General features: G+C 38.3%; 1 protein-coding gene across 1 annotated transcript; it reads left to right on the top strand.

Annotated features, from left to right (window-relative positions):
- Nucleotides 1–3,467: 3,467 nt before the first annotated feature.
- On the top strand, nt 3,468–4,751 carry mid1ip1l (MID1 interacting protein 1, like). Its single transcript, XM_059346837.1, has one exon. It carries the CDS (start codon nt 3,564–3,566, stop codon nt 4,053–4,055), a length of 492 nt encoding a protein of 163 aa, XP_059202820.1. The 5' UTR covers nt 3,468–3,563; the 3' UTR covers nt 4,056–4,751.
- The last annotated feature ends 14,971 nt before the right edge of the window (nt 4,752–19,722 follow it).

Below are 19,722 nucleotides of genomic sequence, written 5' to 3'. Positions count from 1 at the left end.
GCTGGAGAAGAGTTCATATAATTAATGTTTAGCTGACAAATCTGCTACTTTTTAATCTCATAATAATCTGGGCTTCACTAATTAAGAATCCCCAGCAATGCCAAATAAATGTGTCTTCAATACTCTGAATTCAATATAAGGATAACAGAAAAACATCTATTAAATTATATTATTTCTTTAGGGAATAGTGTACTACTAGTAGTGGTCTTCTCACTCACAATCCTCTGGTAAAGCTGTCAGAGTTATAGTTTGGGCGTAGGACGCACAGATGAGCCACCAACACGCACCAACAGCCTCATTGGCTCCCATATTAAAAACGCAGGAAGATTTCTGTAGAAAAGCATATTTAACAGTTTATGAGATCGCTCTTACAAAGCCTTTTCTTAATTTTTCTTCACAAAAAACATGTGGCTGTTCAGGAAGAACTCAGGACGCTCAAAGTGAAGTCGGATCAATGATAGGTATTATGGTTTTGCCAAAAATGCTTTTTTTTGGAGGCCAGAAATTACAGTCTGTCCACCTCTGGCTGCTGTCACGGTGCCGGAACATTCTACAGCGACAGTTTATTCCGTTGATTGGTCGACCCCAAAGCCTATCATCCTTTGATGTATCTCTCACAGAAAGAGAGACCCAGACACACACACACACACAGGTAACTATATGTGATCACAGTTACACACGCGCGCACGCACACTCCTCCAGATACACATGCTTCACACACACACACACACACACACACATTTTGAGGTTAAAGGGCATAGGTTGCTGTATGAAAAAATACTTGAAAAGGAATGCTTGTTGTAGGTGTGCTCCTTGTATATTATATAGTATAACATTACTAGTATTAATTGTTATAAATCTCTGAAGAATCTCATCATAGTGTTCACACACCGGCAGTAGCCCCCGTGGCCCTTTCAGAATTTCCCCAGAGGAAATTTTCTAGTTTAACTTATGCCCCTCTGGTTTTGCTGGTTCAGTAAGAAAGACTGAAGGGAAATGACACAAAACTAAGTTTATTTAAAGAAAAGCTAAAAGACTCAGGGCTCTCGAGAACATTTTTTGGGGACTACAAGCTCTGCCACAGCAGTACAGTCAAGGCTAAATTAACTTGTCCACACCGAGCAAGGGTCACAAAAGAAAGTCAAGGGTTGCCAGATGATGAACATATTTCTGCTCTCAACATATCTCCTTCTAAACTTTGCACTTACATATAAATATATATATTTGCCTGACTGCTCACAACTGCAGCATTTGCAGCCTATGAAATGTTCATTTTCCTCCCGACTGTCCTGTCTCTCAGCAGGAAAGTCACAGGTGGAGTGAAAAAGGCTTAATGATGCTGTGACACTGCCAATTAGCTTCATTAAATACACCTGTGCTGCTCCTGCATGTCAAATGTTTGCTACTGCTGTCAGATAAACCCAACGGGCTGACACCTCAGTGTTAAGGTCAAGTGTCTGGTTTATGTTGACGGTTGGCTGTGCAGCGTTTTCAAACTATTAGGTAAGACCAACATCTTCCTTTAGAATAATTCAACATTGTGCTGTGGGTTAGCATTATATATGTGCTGGGACTGTCAGGTTAACATTTTAAAACCATGAAGGTTGGTCAGTTTCTGTTCAGACTTTCTTTGGACGTGCGGTTTTGCCTGTGAAATCATTCGAAACTGGTTCAACCAGTTTGAAAAGTGAGTTTTATTTGTTTATATTTTGCAAAAAAACAGTCCATGTGCCCAAAGACTGGATAAAAATGGCTCTATCTCAAACTATATGGATCAAAGTATTTGGTTTCTATTAAGTCATAAGTTAAATATAAAAGATACACACACCTGCAATGTAAAAATAATTTAGATTTTATAAATTATAAACATAAAACTTTGACTATTTACAAAAATGTGAGTTTTATTTCCAAGTTGTTAGATTCAAGTGCGGATAAGCGGTTAAGGAGAATGAATGGATGGAAGAACTACAAATTAACTATGTTGGGGATAAATCTAGTTTGGGCAACTAAAGCTAATGGAAAAAAGTATCAATTTTCAATATGCATGTGGAATTAAAATGATACAAAAAACATTGCATACCAACAACAACTGTTCACTTTTGAGTTTATGCAAGTGCAGACTTGTTGAGCCATGCAGCAAATAAAAATGCAGTTATATAGATGCAATTAAACTATCTGCATGCTACTGCAAAAATTTAGTTGCTCTAGTTTAATAATTACATGCCGTGCGACACTATCAATCAAAATGTTGTTGCATTTCTTCCTGATCAGTCATTGGGATGGTGAAATCTATATAACTGCAAATAAAAATGCAGTTATATAGATGCAATTAAACTATCTGCATGCCACTGCAAAAATGTAGTTGCTACTAGTTTAATAATTACATGCTGCCGTGCGACACTATCAATCAAAATGTTGTTGCATTTCTTCCTGATCAGTCATTGGGGTGGTGATCAGGGGCCGACCAGCAGGTGGCGGTGTTCTCTTACATAATAAACACACACAGCTATAGAGACATGAGGAAAAAGCGGAAAAATAATAAATTGATTTACACTGGAAGCTCGTTAAATTTATGAACACAAAGACCAAACGCAGCTAGTAAATGACGCACCTGATTTGCATCCCTGTGCGAACTTGCATCAGTTTCCTTCAGGCTATAAACGGCCTGCAGAGGATGAGAAGTAAATAGGGTGCAGATAATTGCAGACAAACCTGAACAAATAGATTTGAGTGGCAGTTGTAAACTGACCTCTGATTGGTCAGTTTTGGATCAGATGCTATCAAGGTCCGCCTACATCCTCCATGCTGGCCAATCAGCTCGCTAGACAAACACAAAGAGGGCGGAGTTAATACTGGTCTTCCACCCCAACCCGGCTTGTCTGCTATAAAACCCGGACTTCAGCTGTGTCTGTTGGGGAAATTTTTACTTTCCTTCCCGGTGGGTGGTGTGCAGAGCCTGAGAAGACTTGATTAATCAAACCAGCACATCAACAAAGACTTTCTCAGATTACCTCGTGGTCCAGGTCAGTCCGTATGCTTTAATTTCTTTAAGGTTTCTGAAGCGAAAAAATCTGATTTAAATCAGGAAGTCAAGGTCATATTGATGTGTGTCGGTGTTATAATGCGACAAAAGGAAGGTGATTATTCGTGTATTAGTCGGAATGTATTGTGTTTTTGTTACTTTAGTGCAGGTTGTGCTGTGCGGATGAGATGAGAAACAAGCTGCCTCTGTTTCGTCATATTTCCTGCCTCGCTGCTCTCCGTGTGTGTGTGTGTGTGGTGTGTGTGTGCGCATCATGATATGAATTGGCTGCCTTTGTATCCATGCTGAATGTGCAAACCGGTGTTTCAAAGTGCATCAGGCCTGCATTTGGTTTTGTTTTTGCTGCATCTGCTCAATCTCTGCACCGGTTTTTTCTTCTTCTGCATCCTCATGTTTCTTCTTCTTCTTCTTCTTGCAGATCAGCCACCTCCTTAAAAAAAAAAAAACACCACGCAGCTCTGCCTTAATACCACCACCTGCCAGATCTAAACTGTAACCAAGCCAACCTAAAGCCTTCAAAATGATGCACATCAGCGACTCCGCCAGCAACAAGCACTCCCTCATCAACGTCATGCACCGCTTCATAGCAGCTGCCAACAACATGGACGAGACCATCATGGTGCCCAGCCTGCTGCGAGACCTGCCGCTGGAGGAGCAGGCGGCCAAGGAGATGGAGCCCAACAACAACAATCACGAACCCCAGTGTCCCAACAAGCAGCGGGACATGTACGAGCACTACCTGCTCCTCAAGTCCATAAAGAACGACATGGAGTGGGGCCTGCTGAAGAAGGAGATGAGCAGCGGCGCCAGCTTCCTGGAGATGGCCGTGAAGCAGGAGGAGCAGAAGCCGCTCACCGGGGACCTGCTGCCAGACGAGAACTCGGACCTGGAGAACCAGTTTCACTATCACCTCAGAGGACTGTTTGGAGTTCTGTCCAAGCTCACGTTGCAAGCCGACCACCTCACCAACAGGTACAAGAGAGAAATCGGAGGTGGAAACTTCATGAGATAAAAGTCACTACGTTTTTCTTTCCTTTTCCCTCCCCGGACTGCTTGACTTGCACAATGGGATGTGTTGAGAAGGGAGCCCATCTCTTCCTAATAGATCTCAATGGACAGTGAACTGACCAGGGCGACCACTTGGTAACTTCTCTCACTCCTGAGTAGCGACACTCCAACTTCCCCGTACCAAAACATACCTGAAACCAGTGACGCCGGCATGTGTCCCCTGCCTGTCTCAGTGCAGAGGTGTGACAGTGTGTGTGGTGGAGGTTTACTGAGTCTGTTCCTAAAGTCCAGATGAAGCGCAGCTCTGGTTTATGCAGAAACTTCCCCTTCCCCTTTTTATTTTGTTTATTTTTTTCTTTTCCCCATTTGTCTTTTCATTTCAAGTGTCACCAGATTGTGAATAAAAGGTTTCTGAGCGTAGGAGAAATTGAATGCTGGTTATTCTGTCCCTCCTTTTTAAAAAAAGATGATAATAATTTTAGCGCTGAGCTGAAAGGGCTCTTAAGTTTTAAATCTTTCCACTTACTGTAACATGGCGTGCCTTGACTTTTTGTATACTCATGCCCTGTTCAGTTACTCCCCATTGTCTGACTGCTTAAATTGCTCAAAAAGGTGTTCATGATTTAAATTGTTTGTCCTTGGATATTTCAAACATTTTATATTAAAGCAGTAAAACTGAAATAAATAATTGGAAACTTGACGTTGGCTTGCTTTTGTTTGCCTCTGCTGACAGGAAGGATGTTGGAGGTGTTGCCGCCTTTTTTTTTTTTCTTTTCTCTTCATAGCTCAGTTAGAAAACAAACATTTGTTTTCTCTCGGGTTGCACAGGAATGTGTTATGATGCATGTTGACATGTTGTAACATGAAGAGCACCACAACTTGACTCTCAGTTCCTTTTATGTAGGGCAAGTTTAGCCGCTTTATGTAATAATGCTGGCCAAGGTTTTAAAAGTACTTTGCTAAGGATTTACCTGAAGGAGAAATAGGTGCTGCTAAAGAGATCAAGGCTCCTGAGCCCTGTTTGTTAACTTGAACAAATTCCACATCATTGCTGTTTTATGCAAATAGGTAGTTTTGCTGAAAGGCAAGTCTTTAGCAGGAACATCCTGCAGCTTTTTTGCCCTCCAGAGATCAGTAAAGCAAATTTGTGTGGTTTTACCTACAATCTAAATGCAATTAAGCACCAATAACCTTTTCATTATTAACAAATGCTGCTGATTCAAAAAGTTTTTCATAATTTTAGGAAAGTAAAACTTTGCACACTTGTGGGTCAACAGGTGCATATAGATAAGACTGTAGACAGGCTACAGGACAAAGAACTCCTGCACATTGTCTGTTACACTTGCAACAAAGGATATTTGACTTTCATGGGGTAAATTTAAAAAAAAAAAAAAAAAGAAAATTGAAGGTCTCATACCAAAACATTGTTTCCAATTAATCTTTTTTCTTAAAAAAATTTGAACATATTTCCTAAAACCAATTTAGCTAACAGTGGACTTTGAACACTTCCTTACATAATCGCTTCATTTTAAGAAAAAAAAAATACAAATGTGCTTTATATTGTCTCATACTACAAAATGTCAGGTAGTATCCTCAGTAAATATTTTCCATTACCTAATTTGATATTTACAGTCCCCTTATCATATGAAACAGTAGGAACAACAGCTGAGAGCGGGTTATAAAAGCTGTAAAGTGCATCGACCCATCACAAGTGATAAGATTTTATGTGGGTGAGACAAACAACTTGGTTGGAAAAAAATTATAAATGGCACTCTGGTGGCACAGAGAACTTAATCTCTAAAACCTCTGCAGGAGTTTTTAGATTTAGAGGATATCTATCACATGCGTCTGCAGCTTTGTCACATGTAACATGATGGCAGTGGAGTATAAATGAATCATTAAATTGATATATATGTTGCTCAAACTGGTTGCCCCCACCGGCTGCCACATCTATCCATCACTAAGTGAAACCCTCCCCTTAGCAACAGCTCCACCAAGAGCAGCCAATCCGGTCGCAAAGGTTTTTTTTCCCCCTTCATCTCAAAGGCACAGCGGTGATTAGGAGATTGTGGTGTGATGAAGGGCATCCAGGAAGCAAGCGGAGGGCAGACATGGTCAACAAACTGGAGCTCCTCGGACCAGCGGCGGCAGCAGCGAGAGCGCCAGGGTTTTCAGAGTTTGCATAAAAAGTGCTGCATGAGCCCTGTGGTGTGAGGCTTCAGCCCTCCTCTTTTTTTCCACTTACAATGGGCCTTACAAATGGCTGCAAATCAAAATGGCTGTGCTGGTCAGTGTGCCTCAGCCCACTTAGATAAACTGGGTCAACTGAACTGGTGACAGCTGGCCAGACAGTGGAAGTGAATGGAAACGGGTTTCTATTCTTACAATGTTTTAAACCAGTGGCGGTTCTAAACCAGTTTCACTGTGGGGGCCAAGGAGGGGCCAGTGTTTAATCAGAGGGGCACATTAAAAAATGGCAAATATCATATTTAAGCATTCAAAACCTTTATTTGAGCTTATTTAAAAATCTCATTTAGATATATTTGAAAAGATACAAATACATTGATTGAAACAATGAGACTTAGCAACAAGAACAATTATTTTTGTACGACTGACATTTCTTATTTTTGTGCACAATAACTTTGTTTTATTTTGAAAGCTTTTATTGCACAATAAACTATTATACAATGTACACATTCTGGGTTCATTTCGTGCACAATGAGATATTGTGTAAACAGAAAATAGGTAAGAATTGTTCCGTTGTTCATCGTTATAAATTGATCATTTTATTATTAATTGGACACAGGGGCCACAGCAGGGGCCTCCAGGGGCAGTGGCCCCTGGAGGCCCCTGTGTAGAACCGCCACTGGTTTAAACTGAGTGAACTGAAAAATGTAAAATACAAAAATCAAATATACATCAAGGTCATCCCACTAAATCAGTGCCCTTTATGCTCCCAGTACATTATACAAAAATACATGAAAATAATTTGTATAATACATTTTATTATTAAGCAAAGAGTCCTGCACTTTGACTGAAATATAGATATATACGGTGTAACACGTTAGTAAAAACTACCTTAACTGAATAACTGATCCAGTCCCCACTCTCTAGCACTACATTTTATCATGAAGTATAATGATTAACAGTAAGTAATCATTATACTATTATACATTACTACTATTATACATTATACTAAGTATAATGATTAACAGTAAGTAATCATTATACTTCATGACAAAAACGACACATTATTATCAAAAAGACACAAAATGGCCCAAAAAAGAAACAAAATGACAAAAAAGACACAAAACAACCAAAAAAAAGACACAAAATTACCAAAAATAGACACAAAATTACCAAAAAGACTAAAACACATTAACACATGAACACTTTATCACAGTGGAGACAGAGCTGCCTTCCAAAATGATTTGGCGACCCCCAGAAATCATCTCGCGACCCCAATTGGGGTCCCGACCCCAAGGTTGAGAATAGCTGAGTTATATGATCAATGTTCCATTTAGAAAACCAAAAATTGCCTGTGATGATCGCTGCTTTAAACACTTTCAAAACTCCAGTAAACACAAGATTTAAAGTGATGCTTTTGCATGACTCATTTTTCACAGATCTGTCAATTAAATCAACTAACCGATTAGTCCGTAAAATTGCGTAGATCAACTAAGAAGTCCAGGTTCAGTCCTGTGTAACTTATACACTTAACATAAGTTACGTTACAAACATAGTTAATTGAAAACCACAATCCACAAAAACCACAATCTTTTTCTAAATATAACCAAGTAGTTTTGTTGCCTGCACACGCTCCCCGATCACTCAGGTTGCAGTGAATTATTTGCAGTAAATAAGTGATCCTTTATCTAATATCTTTTTAAGGTTATTTTTTCTACTGCACTCTCCACTCCAGCCAAGCAAATCTCAAAGGTCTTGAACCATGACATTGATATTCTGTAACACGGCTCTGACTGTGGACACGTACGAGTCTGCCAAGTCACGTTAAAGTCTTGAGAAACCTGAGAGCAAATCGTTGCAACCACTCAGAACTTTGCCGGTTTGAAACCGCTCCAGAGTTGAGAGAAGGACGTGCTGAGTAGAAAGCTGTTTCAAAGTCCATATTCCAAAAATGTTTTATTTGTATCTTATGCTTTATGGCCTCCAAATCAGAACCCTAATTTAAACGTCGCTGTCTGATATTTTTATCAGTGCTGCGTGTCACAAGTGCTTCTGGGTTCAATGTGACAGACAGACCTTGGGACATGGGAGACATTTGGTGTTGAAAGGCGTCTTGAAACTCTTTGGGGTTGGCAGGTCTTTGCCCGGCCTCGCCTGCCAGCGGGAAGCTGCGTGATCAGACTTGGCAGACAATGGCAGCAACTGCTGTCCTTTCTCTGGCGCTGATAAACTTCACCTCAGCAGAACTGACTGTTACTCAACAGCTGTAAAGTCCCACCTGACGGGAATAAAGCACCAGACAACCAGACAGAACACTTTAGGTCAAGTCAACCCGATACAGGTGATGGTTAAGGGTCAGTTCTAAATAAAGGTTTATATCTTTTCAGCAGTGCACGTACAGCACCAATATACACCTGGCAGCCACACCTACTGTAAGCCATGCTCGCTCTTATCGGGCTTATTCTGCACTTTTCTATGGTAACAGCACTGCTCCCTGAGTAAATATCTCACTGCTTTCACTGTGTTGTTTGCTTTAATATCCAGTCACGTTTCTGTAAACCTTTAAGTTAACTTTGGAACCAAACAAAAGAGACAAATATGTGACTTTGAGCTTGAAACTGTATACAAATTTGGTTAATTTAAAGAGGCCTTGAGGCCTCCGGCAGGCTTTTTGAATAAAAGCCTGGCAGTGATGCACTGCAAAAAAACCGACTTGTATTTTTTGGCCTAAAACAGTGATTTAAGTTGGTAAAACTTGGAAATATAAATTACTAACATTTAGGGCAATAATGTAAGTTAGCACAACAAAGGAAGCCAGTTGTCTGCTCAAAAACAAGTTTGTGAGTTGTTGTTACTTATATCTTTAAGTTGTGGTTCACAACAAGGGACAATAGTTCTGCTAACTCTTATTTCTTTGTTGTGAAATGCGGGAAAGCGGTGAAATTCATTAGCGAAAGCTAGCGTCTAACTGATGCTAGCGGCTAACTGATGCTAGCGGCTAAGTGATGCTAGCGACTAACTGATGCTAGCGGCTAACTGACGCTAGCGGCACTGCTCGTTACAGCTACAAGAGTAGCCATTAGCGTATCAATGCTAACTCAAAATTTTGGTCGCAACATTAGCTGACATTTCATAGCAGCGTTACAATCGTGCCAATTCAGCACATTACAGAAGTTAGCAGAAGTAAGGATTAAAAGTTATTACAATGTAAAATTATAAGTTAGTACAACTTACAGTTGAGTTGACAAAAATCAGAATTCAGAGTTGAGCAAACTCAAAAACAATACTTAAAATATTTAGTTTAGTTGTCCAACTTAAAATTGTATCGAAGTTTGTTGCCTTTAAATTTTGAGTTCAGCCAACTTTTCTTTTTTTGCAGTGTGGAAGAAGTATTAAGAAACATGACAAGACACCAAAACTCCATTACAAGCAGTAGTCCTGCATTCAACATTTAACTGCAATAGTACAAAGATATTAGCTGCAAAATGCTGTTAAAGGGATAGTTTGGGTTATGTGATTGTGGGGTACTGTGTCACACAGTAACAGAAACTCTGCACCCTTTTGTGTCGGTTTTGAGCGTTTCAAGGACAGTGTCTGTTTCCGCTAGTCATAGTGGCTTTTCAAAATAAACCTACGTGTACAGGGAAAACAGGGAAAAAACCACATGACTAAGGTTAAGGTCAAAGAACAGGGTTTGGCTTACCACTTTAACATTTACCTGCTTACAAAGTGTAAGCTCCCACCCTGAGCAGAGCTTTGTGCTCTTTATAGTACAACCATGACTTAAGTCTGGATGAGTTGGGACTTGGTCTGAACACCCTTTAGGAAACAGATTTAGTTTTCTATTAGATAAATTTATCAATATTACTTGTGCATTAACATGTAAGCACTATTTCATAATTTTAGTCAGTTGCAGTGGAGCTCATTTTAACTACTTTTCATGCTAATTTCATAGTTTAAGACATAATTAATCAGGCAATTAAACACTGAAGGGGCCACTTTATAAGGTATAACTGTACGGTTCATATAATCTAATACAATATTAGAAACATTACTTAATAAGATGCAGTTCAGTACAACAGCACCTAACAACCTAAAAAAAATCATGTAAATTCAGTTTTCACTCACAAGCTTTTTTCCAGGTTTTGACCTAATCTTTGATTTAATGGAACTTGCTTTGGTCTGGCCATTAGATACGGTTGAGAGCTACAGAAAAAGCTGCTGTGTGGGTGCTTTCACAAACCTAAGTTAAGTCCATTTCAGTCTCACTCTGGTGCGGTTGAATCCTTGTTACGGTTCGTTTGGTCACTTGTGAAAGCTTCGTCGTACACTTGTGAGAGGGGGTCTTTTCCAAACAACCCTAGTGTGTTTCTTTTTACTGTGAACTTCACTGCAAAAAAGCCAACTTGTACTTTTTTGGCCTAAAACAGTGATTTAAGTTGGTAAAACTATGAAATATAAATTATAGACATTTAGGGAAATAATGTAAGTTAGCACAACAAAGGAAGCCAGTTGTCTGCTCAAAAACAAGTTGGTGAGTTGTTGTTACTTATATCTTTAAGTTGGGGTTCAAAACAAGGGACAATAGTTCTGATAACTCTTATTTCTTTGTTGTGAAATTCGGTCATTAGCGAAAGCTAGCGGCTAACTGATGCTAGCGGCTAACTGATGCTAGCGGCGCTGCTTGTTACAGCTACAAGAGTAGCCATTAGCGTATCAATGCTAACTCAAAATTGTGGTCACAACATTAGCTAACATTTCATAACGGCGTTACAATCGTGCCTGTTCAGCACATTGCAGAAGTAAGGATTAAAAGTTATTACAATGTCAAATTATAAGTTAGTAGACATAAATCTGAATTCAGAGTTGAGCAAACTCAAAAACAAAACTTAAAATATTTAGTTTAATTGTCCAACTTAAAATTTTATCTAAGTTTCTTGCCTTGAAATTTTGAGTTCACCCAACTTTTCTTTTTTTGCAGTGTTAATCCGACCCAATTGCAGGAAATGAATTAAAACGCAGTGGATTGTGGGCTACCTGCGTGGGCATTTTGTGAGATGTTCACAGAGCGACAGGTGCAACATGACTGGGAGAGGACTGACTTGGACCTGTTGGCTTGACACTGGAGGAGAAAGGATATCTGTGCTCTCTGCCTTTTTGTACACAACCCTCCACTTTTTTTTTGGGTCCACTTACATTTATGCACTGTGACAGCAAACCAGACTAAATACAAAACAAACCAAAAGTACCAATTTCACTCTGATTCAGACGAACCAAAAGGATTTTGGTTGTGAAAGCACCCTGTGAGACCTTGAGGCCTTGATCATATTTTATCACACATTTACTCTCAAGAAAAAGGTTTGATTTAATTTCCATCATATAACAATATTTTCTTCTAAGAGATAAGAAGTGGCACAAGAGCAAAGTACAAATACCTCAGAATTGCTCTGTCTACAATACTTGAGTAAATGTATCTAATTACATTCAACCAAGTAAACTTGGAGCGTCTCTCCATTCAGTGTTTAACTTGGCTTCAGGATAACTGTTGCTGGAGATTAAAACAGGTTTGTTGTTATGTAATGTGATGTCTGCTGCCCACGGCAGTGGAGCCAGCGTTGCTAGGCGTTGCCATGGTGCAAAATTGTCTCATGTGAAAGACGTTGAAGCCCACAACATTGTGCACGGCAAGACTTACAATATGCTGCCTTGTTGCGCTGCAGAAGTAATGAGACCCAGCATGCTCACTGATGTCATTAACATTTCTGTACTCAACGTCTCACAAACGGCACAAGAGCAGAAAACATGCGTGAGAAAACAGACTTCTTCATGAAGTAATTTCTTAGAGGATTGCATGAGTTTCTCCTGCAGCTATGCATGGTGTTATATAATGAAAAATACTATTTTGTCTGCATATACACCGATAACAGTCAATAATATCTGTAGGGCTCTACTTAAGACTCATGTTTAATGATAATACATTGCAGCGTTAGTTCTTTCCTGCAACTTGCTAGTTAATTCAGGAAATAAAAGAAAATGAATTCATTTGTGGCATGCTTTTTAATTAACAACCTTTTAGCTTAGGGGAGGAAAATATTAAAATCATAAAGATCAAGTCCCAGTAATGTCACGTGTCATTGCTGTTTAAGTCAAAGTAGCGTTAAGTTGTGTTTTTTTTATATTTTCTCAAGTTGAGTCATCAAGTAAAGTCGTCAAATTTGTGACTCCAAGTTGTGTAACTTGAGTCCACATCTCTGCATGTTGCATATAATACTTAACTTTGAATGCTGAGCTTTTTTTATTGCAGAATTATTTCACTGATATTCAAACTTTTAAATCTAAACAATCACTCTATCACTTGAACTGCAGACCAACATTCTCTGCAGCATAAATATTTTCTGTTACAATTCCTATATTATTATTTTGACATATGAGCAAAGCCTCTGCATTAAATTTAAGATTAAGATTTTTACTTTAAATCCTATGTATTAATGATCTGGCCTGCCTTTCAGGTCTTTCAGGCTCAGCTCTTTTGTCTTTCAGCATGGAGAGGCAGATGTGAAGTCGGGAACACCATGTTCTCTTTTAGGCGGAGGATTTCCCAATGAACCCCCACAACACAGAGGCACCACCCCCTTTCCTGCCTATTCCTCCACTTTATGATAAGACCTAAGCTGAAGCGATAGCTCGCTGTTCCGTCGTTTCAGGAAAATAATTACTGTGTGGGTCGTTTGGGTCACAGAGGGCATCCTTGCTGGAGAAAGTTACTCCTCTGACATGATGGGAGGAGAAAATACTGAATTCACTCAGAGCACAATAAGGCCTATTTAGTTTTTTTTCCACAGAAGAAAACCCTTCTACCCACAGCATTGCACTCGCAAACCTTGGAAATCACAACACTATACCATGATCAGTATGTGCAGGCTCTGTGCAGAACATATAGGGGAGGGACGTATGAGGTTATGTAAGTCTGAGTGGGTGTGGAGTCCAGCTGGAGCCGTTTACAGCCTGACACAGAGTGTCTCTGAGCGCAAACCGTCCCTCAGCCCTGCCTCGTCTGCTTCACACACACTTTATGTGTTGATAATATAGGTCGATACGCCCTTCTGTCATGCACACAATGTACACACGCATATGGTCAGGAAGGGGTTTATGATGCTTTGCATGCATATTATTTTTCTTTGTGTGTACTTTTTTTTTTTTGCAAAGATTATCTCTATGAGCCATCTGCAGTAGTGATAGAAGCACTAGTTTTTATTTGTAAAAAACCCCATTGTAAAGCCTCTTTAAAAGATTCCTTAAAAATACTGCATGCAAAATTATACTAGGTAAAAGATTCATGAGTTTTATTGCCAAGTAGATTTGCACACCAAGACAAATTCCTTGTGTGTGCAAACCTTGGCAATAAAACTGTTTATGATTCTGATCAGCAAAATGTACCTTATGGTAATATGTGTAACATTTTTGATGTATTCATTCATTAATTCATACACACATGATTGCACTATTGCACTTAAGGACTTGGACTTTTTAAAACATTTTACTTAGATATATATTTTATTTATACATATATTGCTGATACCGTTGATAATGTTGTGTTTTGTTTTAAATATGTTTCTCATATTCATATAAATATCAATATTTTGAACTGTGCAACTGGAGGAGGACTGCTCCAAACAAAATTTTGTTTGTCTTGTACAATGACAATAAAGTTCTATTCTATTCTATTCTATTCTATTCTATTCTATTCTATTCTATTCTAATTGCTTTGTTTTGCCAAAGGGTGACAGACTCTGGACAGTTTTGCTGAGAAAAAGGATGTATTTATGGATTTATGCATGGTCTCAAGTGTCATGCCATTCTTCAGCTCCCCTGCAGCACCAACAGTGTGCAACAAGCTAATGTTAGCTTAGAAACAACGTCTGCTAATGTCAACAAACGACCAGGATCCACAACAACACAGTGGAGTCCAACACAAAGTCTATGTAAGCACACACAAATAAGGTTTTATCGAGTGAAGTCCAGCAGGACAAATATTGATTGTGACCAACATCAGGTGAAACTAGGGTCAACATCAGCAGGGTGTTTAATTTATGGAGGGATACTCTTTTGGTTTTGGGGATCAAAACTGACCCCAAGCTTGTTTTATTCCTATTTGAAAGAAAGCTTAGCTTGCCTTCTATTATTAATTATGCATCATGTTTTTATTCTATAAAATCTTAGAGATCTTAGTGTAATTCTCTATATTTGGTATCTGACGAAATGACTTATGATGCAGCATAGCTTCTTTTAAATGCATGAAAATGTGTCACACTTTACTTAACGCCAACAATGAAACATCATGATTAGCTATACTGCATTATAGATGTGTCTATATGAACCTCACTTTACTTAAAGCATACATTGATCATTTATTTATACTTATGGCATCCTATGAGTCCTTATAACAATTGATTGTTGAGGTGTGTGTATAGAGGGGTATGAGTAGTTGTAATGTATTATAAGCCTCATCAGTCAGCCTGTAGTTTATAACCAGTCAAGAGCACTCATAAGACACTTGGATTTATAAGTCATTATAAGCTATATTTATAACTGTTGATATAGTGCATCATGAAGCATTATATGTGTTTATGAGTGCAGTCATAATGCATTATGATTGATTATAATGAGCATTATAATTCACTATGAATGCGCTCATAATGCACTATAGATGTAGTCTTCATAGAAAGTGTTACCCAAATAACCATAGCTGTCAGATGAATGTAGTGGAATACAAAATTAAATACATTTAGCCCTAAAATAAAGAAGAACGAAAAGTAAACACTACTTTCCCCCACTATGGCTTCACAGCGACAGCTCCTCAGCCCACTATAATTATCAGGTAGGTACGTGATAACCTCAGTGACACAGTGAGACAGATAAAGACGGGAGGTCTCTACAGTTCAGTGCTTGTGTTCATCTCTGGCAGCATTTAATCTAATCTGCAAGACAAGAGGGAAGTCAATGGCGGGTCTGTGTGTGTGTGTTCACTCACAATAAAGCCCTCTGTTGTCAGTGGAGCCATTGGAAACCTCGACAATCCACAGAAAACACAGTGATCACATTTCTAACATCAGAGTGTTTGATAGCAGCTTAAGCTTTTTATTTAATGAGAAAGGGATTTGTGGATATTGAGTACTTTTGTTTATTTGTTTTTCCTGGGAAGCAATCAACATGACGTCAAACACAATGTGAGACAAGCGACACAGAAGTGACCTCGTTTGGTTGTTGTGTTGTTTCAATTCATGGAGAAAGAAGAACAAAGTGAAGGAGAGTTTTCTCAATGTTTTCATGTCAGGGCGAGTTTTTAAAAACAAGAACAGGCTGGTTGTATTGTTGACTGCATACCGGCACCACCAACTCAATAGGTAGATTAGGAAACCCAGGAAATCTATTACTTACAAAACTGAAGAAGTGTTGTTTGGGCAACTTTTCTAGATAACTAAGGTGTTGTCAATATATAGGTCTTTAAATTATTTAATAGTTAGGTTGACCCAAATAGATAGATGAAAAGGATGATTTGCCGATATTGGGGCTGAAGTGGAGTAAGTTATAAAACAAAAACATTAAGCATTTTTACAGTATTTTCACCTGCATTGTGCAGCATTGGCCTCCTTTGCCTCTGTAACTACAAAGTGCAAAAAGTTTGGTAACGCTTTATATTAAGGTCCTTGTAATAACCATTAATTAACAAGTAATAAGGCCCTTGTAAGTCCTTACAAGATGCTTATTAACATTATTGTGTGTTTATAAGCTTATATAAGTGTTAATAATGGCATTACAAACACCCATGACCCACCCATTATGTCTTTGCCATGCCTTTATTAATCTTATTTTGTTTGCTTATTGATATTAAAATATACTTTATTGCTCATCTATTATAAGTTAACTATAAGTTAGCTATGCTTTTTGCAACTACCGGATCTAAAGCGAGAACAATGCCTTATTACTTGTTAATTAATGGTTATTAAGGACCTTATTATAAAGCGTTACCAATAACTCTTATCAGATTTCATTACTGTCTGAAGGGTTGGCTTCTGGACGAGGTCAACCTTTGCATCCAAGGGAAGGCCAATGCATGACAGTGTTATTCTCCTGCCTGGGTTATATTTAGAGCTGAGGTGGTGAAACCATCAAGCTGGAGATAGCAACAGCTTGAATGCCATAAATCTCTTTATTTAATGTCCTATTTAGAGTGTTAACCCTTAACATGGCACTCATTGAAATACTTGCAAATTCCAAATTTCAACCCTAGAGAATATTGGACAATATTACATACAGCCAGAATGTGTAAAAAAAAAAACCATATGAAAATAATATTTTGAGAAAAAAGTTTACGAGATTAAAGTGGCAAATCTACGAGAAAAAAAAGCGTAGATTTATGAGATTTAAAGTGGTGAATCTGCTCGAAAAAAGTCGCAGATTTGGGTGAAAACACTGAATTATATTGTCCACTTCACTATCACACTTTTTTCTCATAAATCTGCAACTTTTTTCGCGCAGATTTGCCACTTTAAATCTCTTAAATCTGCAACTTTTTTTCTTGTAGATTTGCCACTTTAATCTAGTAAATTTGCAACTTTTTTCTCGAAATATTACCTGAAGTTACCAAATATAGTTCTTTGCCTGATAAAGGGTTAACTCAAAGAAGCACATTACCTGATATGATTTATCAATATATTTTAAATGACATTCAACAGACTTGTGGCTGTAGAGAACACATTTATCTGCTGAACATAACAAAAGAGCTCTGTGTAGTCTCATGGGATGAAAGCTTAGTTTGATCTGTCTCAGCCACTAAAACATTTCTCAAATGTGCAAAGGACAGTTGAGACAGACTACAGTGTTTATTCTACTATGTTTGAGATTCTGGTCAGTGAGCCGTTTCTAATGGAAACTGAGAGAAAAGGGAAGTATCTAGGCTGAGCTTTAGATGCAAGCTAAGTGAGCAGGACTTCCCCCTTCTGTCTGTGTTTTTTTGTTTTTTTTCAAAGAGGCCTGTTGCATAACCCAGCCCAAGCTCTGTTAAAGAGACAACAGATGTCCTCTGTGAACCCAGAGCAGAAAGAGGAACTCATTTTTTACAACAAATAATCTACAGACTGGCACTGAATAATTATTAAGAACCTGAAAATATTTTCATGTGTTGCTTGGATTTAGTTTAGTTTTATTTAAAGATTTGGTAAATCACACAACAAATTATGGTTTGTTTTTTAAGATATTGGAATGGATTTGCCAACAGTTTTTTTAAACCTTGCAAAATCTGTAATTTGAATCAAGTACATGCTTCATGTCTGTTGGCTGAACGTCTGGATCTTAAGTTACGGGGAAAACAAGCTGAGCAAACGTTGGCAGCCGCTCTGTTGACCTGCAGCAGTGTAGGAGAAAAATAATATTTCTAAGGGTAAAACTGCTTTATTCTGTGTTTTTACTTGTTTTATTAATTCAGTCCATTTGTTTTTTATACGAGACCTCTGGAGATAATTGCAGCTCCTGGTAAAAAAAAAAAAAACCTCCTTCATACCTATCTACAGAAATATAAATATTCTATGTTTAGGTTAAATATAAAGGCCGCTTCAAAAGGTGGCTGAATGATATGGTTTTCTGTTTATACCTCGAGGAGGTCTGATTTTCTATGTCTAATTCTCATGATAGGTTTAAAAAGATCTGGGGCCCTTTTATTGAATACATTAGAAAAGACCTGAACGCAATGCTTTCTTATTTTCATTGTATTATGTAATTTTTTTATTTTTTATTATATTATATTGTATATAAATATATGTTATATATATTATATATTTTTTCTTGATATGTATCCAGGTTATGAGACTTTGCTGTTCCCCTCTGGCTCGGGCCTCCTGGACTCAATCTCTGGCCATTTTCATATGAGCGGACAATCGGGGGCGTTTTATTGGACCGATTTTTTTTTGTGCACGTTTTCTTTTTACGTTAATGATTAAGTGGTGGCTGGCTGTCTGTTGCTTCTGTTTTGTTTTATGGGTTAGGGTTACATTTTTTTCTCTGTTGGGTTTTTTCTATGTTTCTTGTACTGTATGTGTCTGTATATATAGGCGCCAAAACTTTGCATAAATAAAATGTACAAACATTTGCAACCCCTCTCACTCACACACACTGGTATGTAAATGTATAATGTGCTGTTGTGCAAAGCGGTTCTGTCCCTCCTAATCCCTCTGAGTCACCATGTAAGGCTGGCCTCCCTTCCTCTTTCCGTGTCAGTCTGTCAGTAGGTCTTGTGCAGACTTGCCCTCGTTTTCATCCAATCAGACGCGACTGCCCCACCACAGGTAGCCAATGAGAGGAGAGGTATGTCAGGGGCTTGGTGGAAGGGGGCGTCGCCCGAGAGCTCAGCTCCATGTATGATGTAATGAGGCTTCATTTACAAGGGACTCAAGACTTCCCAGTACTCCTGGAACTCCCTGAAACATGATCTCTTGACTTGGAACAACTTGAACTGTCTGGATAAACTTTAGGACAAAAAAAAACTTGGTAACGCTTTATATTAAGGTCCTTGTAATAACCATTAACAAGTAATAAGGCATTGTTCTCGCTTTAGATCCCTTTAGCTGCAAAAAGCATAGTTAACTTATAGTTAACTTATACTAGATGAGCAATAAAGTATATTTTAATATCAATAAGCAAACAAAAGATTAATAAAGGGCATGGCAAAGACATAATGGGTGGGTCATGGGTGTTTGTAATGCTATTATGAAGAATTATAAGATACTCATGAGGCTTTTATTAATGTTCTTATTATAAATCTCTTATAGCCTGCTATTAGCTGTATTATAATGTCATCATTAACACTTATATAAGCTTATAAACACACAGTAATGTTAATAAGCATCTTGTAAGGACTTATAAGGGCCTTATTACTTGTTAATTAATGGTTATTACAAGGACCTTAATATAAAGCGTTACCAAAACCTTTAAAAGCACCAAACTCCAAAGCACTTTTAATGTATTTAAGAATCCATTCTTCAAATGTAGTTATAAGTAGGTTATGAGAATACTTGAATCCGTCTCCACCACATGGTATCTCTGCTGGGAGATAAAGCCCGGACATAGTGGGGACTGAACTCTAGTAACCTCATGGGGACGGCACAGGTTCCACTGTGGGCAGGACCATCTGTACCAAGGGGCCCTGCGAGGGGATACGACTGGTATGTCACAGCCGAGTACAATAAAACATCTCTGTGCTTCACATTCACACTGAGACATCAAACAGAGGTCCATATGCTGCAGAGCAAATGTTGAATCACTCCTTAATATAGTGTCTCAGTTATTAGTGGCACCATTAGGAGAAATATGCTTGTTATTGCTCAGCGTAGTTTTGATTACCTAATCATATCCTGGTTTTAAGATGGAAAATTATGAATGTAACTTTTATCAGTAATGGTTTTTTTCCAGCTCTTAAATTGAATACAGGC

Source organism: Centropristis striata, chromosome 12 (assembly GCF_030273125.1).
Source record: "Centropristis striata isolate RG_2023a ecotype Rhode Island chromosome 12, C.striata_1.0, whole genome shotgun sequence".
Classification (NCBI taxonomy): domain Eukaryota; kingdom Metazoa; phylum Chordata; class Actinopteri; order Perciformes; family Serranidae; genus Centropristis; species Centropristis striata.
This window is presented reverse-complemented; position numbering and strand designations above follow the sequence as displayed.

Excerpts from the sequence above, each read along its gene's own strand:
- mid1ip1l (XM_059346837.1), top strand. The coding sequence starts at position 3,564 with ATGATGCACATCAGCGACTCCGCCAGCAACAAGCACTCCCTCATCAAC.